Source organism: Otolemur garnettii, unplaced genomic scaffold (assembly GCF_000181295.1).
Source record: "Otolemur garnettii isolate 467f Iridium unplaced genomic scaffold, OtoGar3 scaffold00248, whole genome shotgun sequence".
Classification (NCBI taxonomy): Eukaryota; Metazoa; Chordata; class Mammalia; order Primates; family Galagidae; genus Otolemur; species Otolemur garnettii.
Genome location: NW_003852643.1, coordinates 323757 through 330573, shown reverse-complemented (window position 1 = coordinate 330573; position 6817 = coordinate 323757). Strand labels below are relative to the sequence as shown.

At 44.8% G+C, this 6817-nt stretch overlaps 1 protein-coding gene across 1 annotated transcript; it reads left to right on the top strand.

Moving 5' to 3' along the window:
- Window positions 1–3324: 3324 nt before the first annotated feature.
- On the top strand, window positions 3325–5284 carry TCEAL4 (transcription elongation factor A like 4). Its single transcript, XM_023508436.1, has 3 exons — window positions 3325–3371; window positions 3967–4036; window positions 4365–5284. The coding sequence occupies exon 3, from the start codon at window positions 4392–4394 to the stop codon at window positions 4989–4991; it is 600 nt and encodes a 199-aa protein (XP_023364204.1). The 5' UTR covers window positions 3325–3371; window positions 3967–4036; window positions 4365–4391; the 3' UTR covers window positions 4992–5284.
- Window positions 5285–6817: the final 1533 nt, after the last annotated feature.

Below are 6817 nucleotides of genomic sequence, written 5' to 3'. Positions count from 1 at the left end.
AGTCTCCTGCCTCAGCCTCCCAAGTAGATTGGACCACAGGCGCCCGCCACAATGCCCTGCTATTTTCTGGTTGCAGCCGTTTTGGCGGGCCCAGGCTGGATTCGAACCCTCCACCTTAGGTGTATGTGACTGGCGCCTTAGCCACTTGAGCCACAGGCGCCGAGCCGATATATTCAAGAGTTGTACAACCATCATCACAATCAATATTAGAACATTTCCATCACCCCAAAATGAAACCTCATGCTTATTAGCAGGCAGTCACTAAAAACTTGTATACTGGGGTGTGGAAGTGATCTTTATTATTCTATTCCTCTTACTAAATATATTCCAGTACTACAGTGGGTTAAGATTATAGCTTTTATATAATTCTGCTTCCTTGAAGTGTGAGCTCCATCAGCAGGGATAAATGAAATAGCATATGAGATAAGAGAAGGTACTATCACAGTGCCTGGCACGTAAGTGGCCGTTTCTACAGGGCAATACCACATACTTGTAGCTGTCTTTTGTGTCCCACAACACATAGTAGTGTCACCACCCACTGGAAAGATGGACAGTTAATAATTGTTTTTATTCTGTCGTAAGTGCCCAATATATAAGGATTATTTTTATAAACCAAACACCCAGAGATAACAAGGATAAACAGATGTACTAAGAGGATTATGTAACTTAATCTGTATCGATGGACATTAGTGATGTTCCTTTTTTTTTAATTACAAACTAAGCCAGTGGAATAACTACTGTAGCCTCAGTACCAGGAAAGAATTAACAGTCCATAAATAATTGCTATGGGAATTTTAAAAATGGAATATTTTAAACATGGGAGTATATTTTAGCATTGTATTAACTACTTCCATTGGTAAACATTGTAAGTGGAATTACTAAGCCAAAAGATCACATATTTTTATTTTTAAACAATTTACAAAGTGTACCTTCAGAAAATTTTTACTAACATATTGAACAATAGCAGAGGATAGTGCATATGTCCCCAGTCCTTCAACAAGTCTGTTAAAAAATTTCACGTAGGCTCGGCACCTGTGGCTCAAGTGGCTAAGGCACCAGCCACATACACCTAAGGTGGCGGGTTTGAATCCAGCCAGGGCCCGCCAAGCAACAATGATGGCTGCAACCAAAAAATAGCCAGGCGTTGTGGTGGGTGCCTGTGGTCCCAGCTACTTGGGAGGCTGAGGCAGGAGACTCGCTTGAGCCCAGGCGTTGGAGGTTGCTGTGAGCTGCAATGCCACAGCACTTTACCCAGGGGGACAGCTTGAGGCTCAAAAAAAAAATTTTTTTTTCATGTAATCAAATCTACCAATACCTTTCTTAATTGTTTTTTGTTATATTGCATCATGCACCACACAAGGATGTTTTGGTCAGTGACGGACAACAAATAATATGCCCACCAGAGTAATAGGCTATACATATGGCCCGGGTATGTAGTAGGCTATACTATCTAGATTTGTATGAAGTACACTTTATGATTTTCCCATAACTACAAAATTGCCTAATGAGAGCTGATCATGGGTGCTCACACCTGTGATCTTAGCACTCTGGGAGGCTGAGGTGGGTGGAATGCTTGAGTTCAGAAGTTCAAGCCTGAGCAAGAGCAGGACTCCCCATCTCTACCAAAAATAGAAGAACTTGGGCGGTGCCTGTGGTTCAAAGGAATAAGGCGCCAGCCCCATATGCCGGAGGTGGTGGGTTCAAACCCAGCCCTGGCCAAAAACGGGGAAAAAAATTAAAAATTAAAAAATAAACTAAAAATAGAAAAACTTGCCTGGTAGCATGCAGGCACCTGTAGTCACAGCTAGTTGGGAGGCTGAGGCAAGAGGATTGCTTGAGGCAAGGAGTTTGAGTTTGCTGTGAGATATCATGCCAGGGCACAATAGCCAGGGGCAACAGAATGAGACTCTGTCTCAAAAAAAAAAATGTCTAATGAGGTATTTCTCAGTATCCCATCATTCAATGATGCATGAAGGCCTATATTTAAAGGCCTTCCATACCAAAAGCCCATGTGGAAATAAATGGAGACTCTCCACCTGACAACAAACGGAGGCTACTTACAGCTTCTTATAGGAAGGAAGTCAGCCACCATAATTTGAGTTTGGCAGAGAGTCAAAGGCAGACAGGGGAGCAGGAAAGCTTCATAGTTTAAAAAAAAAAAAAACCTGGAAGACATCAGGTATGCTCTGAATAGAGGTTGCTGGCATGAAGAATCTGGAGGCAGGACTACAAAAAGCAAAGCATCCTATGTGATTGGTCAGGGATACATACTTGGCTTTTGTATTTTCTTTTCAACAAATTCCTGGAACATATTTGGCCTTTTCTTGTTGGTCATGGACCAAAAACTTAGGAAGGCTGGAGAATTGATCAAGTCATGGAGATTTCTGAAGACTGTGGTTTGGCTACTGGGGGTGTTTGCTGCAAAGGTTGTAGGTCGCAGTTCTCTTGTCATATACGGTCTTGTCATTGTCCCTTGTATATTCAGTTTCTAACTTGAGGTAAATTAATTGTTCTTATATTTGAAATATAATTTCACTTTTATGTTCATTAGAATTTTTGTACGTGGCTCGGCGCCTATAGCTCAACCGGCTAAGGCGTCAGCCACGTACACCTAAGGTGGCAGGTTCGAATCCCCAGCCCGGACCTGCCAAACAACAATGACGGCTGCAACCAAAAAATAGCCGGGCGTTGTGGTGGGCGCCTGTGGTCCCAGCTACTTGGGAGGCAGAGGCAGGAGACTCGCTTGAGCCCAGGAGTTGGAGGTTGCTGTGAGCTATAATGCCATAGCACTCTACCCAGGGGGACAGCTTGAGGCTCTGTCTCAAAAAAAAAAAAAAAAAAAAAGAATTTTTGTACGTGTCAAGAAAAAGGGACAATTTCTTTTTCCCTTTTCTGGGGAAACATTTTCCTAACTTTTTTTCTAAAGTGCAATATTCTACTCTTCATACTATTATTGTACGAAGTTAACATTGAAACGATTTTACTGGGTGGGTCTACGTTCTTTCAATGGTATTTAAGAGCAACTATTGACTCCTCCCCGGACTGTCCAACCCATCAGAAAAAAAAAAAAAAAAAAAGCTTGTGTGATTTTCTTTAAAATTCTTTTTTAGACCAACTTCTCAACAAAAAGAAGAACAAAAGGGCCCGGGAGGTGAGACTATACCTGCTCCGGAGAGGTGCGGGGCTGTGGGCAACCGGCGGGCGGAGCTGATAGGCGGGGCCTGGCAGCCGGGAGCGCCGGCTGGTGCGGTCACGTGACTTGCCAGGCGCAAATGTGGGCACCAGTCCGGGTGCCTGCCCTCTCTGCCTGTGGTTAGGTCCCCGTCTGTTTCGTCCCCTGAGCTCCTAATTGCTGCTCTAGCTTCTTTCAGGTTAGTGTGAGGGCCTTCCACGCAGCCTGCGGAACCCTGGAATGGGGCGGGGGGGATGGGTACCGTGTGGGAAAGACTGGGGGTGGGCCTGGGTCCAAGGAAACTGGCCCGAATGTAGATAGAGATGGCGGTGGCAAAACTGTGCAGGATGGCTGCGGGAGAGCAAGCAGTCAGTGGACTGGATTGGGGGGGGGGCGGTGGGGGACTGACGTGAACACCCCAAGTATCCATGCCTGCTTTCCAGGCACCACTTCTTCTCTCCCGTCCGTCCATTTTGGAACCGTACATGGTGGGCTTGGGAATGCCCCAGCAGTGAGATTAAACCCTTTCTACCATTCCGTCCGTAGAAAAATATGTTGACAGCGAGGGTGAGCAGGCGAATTGCCTCTAGGGAAGAAGGACTCAGCGATCCAAAATTAGTTTGGAAAGCATCCTAGTTTGATGCCCGAGGCCTGGAAAGAAATGGCGGCTGGGGTGCAGGGAAAGTAGGGGAGGAAAACGTTGGGCAAGGAGCGCCCAGTTGCAGGAAAGGGACCTGAGTCCCTGTGAGCCCACTGAGCACGCAGTCCCTGCCCAGTCTCCTGTCTGTCTGCAGGTCTCCGTGTTTGTTCCCAGTACTCTGCGAGGCCTGAGGAGGAGGAGCAACCTGTTCAGAATCTCTGCAGGTGGGTGAAGGGGTGGATGCAGGGACAGCGACCCAGAACGGTTGAGAGTGTGGAGGGCATGGCCTGGGCAGAATTTGGGGCCCCACTGCCCAGGCTGAAGGAGTGTAGAGAAAGTGACTGGGCCTGCCAGGCAATGGTGGGCCCGTGTGTGTGGGAGCAATGGTGGGGTAAAGGGTGGGCAGAAGGCACACTTGGAAGTCTGGCCAGGGTAGGGGATCCCACACTAGGGGCAAGATGCCCGTGCTATCTGGACGTGCAATCTACCCTCGTGCCCTCAGTTTCCCACAGCTCCTCTTTGTCTCCTCTTCCCTCCACCCCAATCCCCCAGGACGCGAAAAGGAGGGGAAATCTCAACATGGAAAAGCTCTGCAGTGAAAATGAAGGAACGCCTTTGAATCAAGGAAAGACAGAAAATGAAGAAAAGCCACAGGATGAGGGAAAGCCAGAAGTAGCTTGTACTCTGGAAGATCAGAAGAAGTTAGAAAATGAGGGAAAGACAGAAGATGAGGAAATGTTAGTGGATGAGGAAAAGCCAGAGAGTGAGGGGAAAGGAAAGGAAGGAGGAAAGCTCGGGAGGGAGAGAAAGTCAGAGAGCAATAAAGAGCCAAAAGAGAAAGAAAAGCCAAAGAGTGAAACAAGGGCTGCAGGAAAGCGCCCAGCTGAGGATGATATACCCAGGAAAGCCAAGAGAAAAACCGACAAGGGGCTGGCTGAGTACCTCAAAGAGTATAAAGAGGCTGTACACGATATGAATTTCAGCAATGAGGACATGATAAGAGAATTTGACAATATGGCTAAGGTGGAAGATGAAAAGAGAAAAAGCAAACAGAAACTGGGAGGATTTTTGTGGATGCAAAGAAATTTACAGGACCCCTTCTACCCCAGAGGCCCAAGGGAATTCAGGGGTGGGTGCAGGGCCCCACGAAGGGACATTGAAGACATTCCTTATGTGTAGTGTCCCAGCAGACATTAATCAGGCCCTGTGCTTTAACCTTATGCTAATATTTTACCAGGTGTCCTCCTATTACCAGCAGCCTTTAGACCTAATTGCAGCACTTAAGTTTCAGTAGCAGATTTTCATCTGATGCATGGAAATAGTGTTTAATGGTGCATTGTAAAATTAAAAAACACATCTTGTAGAACCAAATATGTGGCATCAGTACATTTTTGTAAAACTACAAAGATACCTGTCTATATATATAGAAAACAACCTTGAAAGTACTGTCCACTAGAAGATTAATGGTGTTTGTGGGTGATGGTTTTTGTTCACCTATTTCCTCCTAAAAATACAGATTACTTTAGTCATGCGAATAATAAAAGATAAATTTTTCGAAAATTTTCATAAGTAATCAAAACAGCTGTCCGATGAGTTTATTAAGACAGTAGAGACACTTAAAATTCTTATCAGGAAGTAAAATGACAGGTAAAAGTCACATTACCTCTGGGACTTGAAGCTGGATGAGTGAAACAATGGTCACTACAGATCCATTGCTGTAAGAGAGAACTTTGTCATCTGTGAAATGGGTATAAAACTTGTCTTCCAGGGCTGTAGAGAAGATCAATTGAGGTAGTGCATGAGCTGTGTTGTGGTGGCTCCTACCCTCTCCCCTGGACTGGCAGGACCAGTACCTGGTCAGACACTTGGGGGAGGGGTAAGGGAGGTCTCACCTGAGCACAGAAATAAGTCTAGTCAACTGAGAGATGGATGCCACTTTCACCTGGGTAATGCCATGTCTGTTGGTCACTGCCTCTTCTTATGAATCCTGTACCCTCCTGAGGCCCCCACTGTTACTAGTGGGCTGGAGACTGTGATGGACCAAAGCAACACTATGTCCCAATAGAAGAGTGGAGAATTCCTTTCTACCTACAATAGAGTTACCCTAACCCAGGTGGGTAGTACCCAGTAGTCACTTGGGCCTTTATATTTTACAAAGTTCTAACACTCCTTGCCATGTTTTCTGTTGATTTGTCTGTGTGTTTACATATAGCTGTCTCCACTGCATTGAGATACCGGAGAGTGAGCCAGGAAAAAAGTCTGAGTGACCAGATGCTGTGCTGTTCTCACTTGTTAATCTCTTGTCTGCTGACACTTCTTTCTTTGGAATTGCCTCCCAGGAAATTCCTGTTAAGCCCTGTCTTACTATTTTAATAGACCCGTCTCCCTATGTAATTTTCCCTGCTGGCTCTTCAGTAACTTTTTACTTGCTTACAGTGTTTATTAAATAAGCTTTTATTTTGGGACACTTGTAGATTTATAGAATTATTGCAAAACAACACAGTTTCCTTTTACCCCGCACATAGTATACCCTGTTATTAACAGTCTAAGTATGGTGCATTTGTCACAGTGAACCAGTATTGATAACATGGTTATTAACTAAAGTACATACTTTACTCAGATTTCCCCTAATGTCTTTTTTTCTGTTCCAGGGTCCCATCCAGGTTACCACATTACATTTAGTCATCATGTCTCCATAGGCTCCTCTTGGCTGTGAAAGCTTCTCAGACTTTCCTTGTTTTTGATGACCTTGACACTTTTGAGAAGTACTAGTCAGGTATTTTTATAACGCCCCAAAATTTGGGTTTGCTTGATTTTTGTCTTATGGTTACACATCATTATGTGTTTTGGAGAAGAAAACAAAGGGAAAATGCCATTCTCATTACCTGATGTAAAGGGTACATAATAACATTTATCACTGTTGATGCTAACCTTGGTCACCTGCTGAAGTTTGTCATGTTTCTCCATGGTAAAGGTACTCTTTTATTTCTTCCTTTCCATACTGT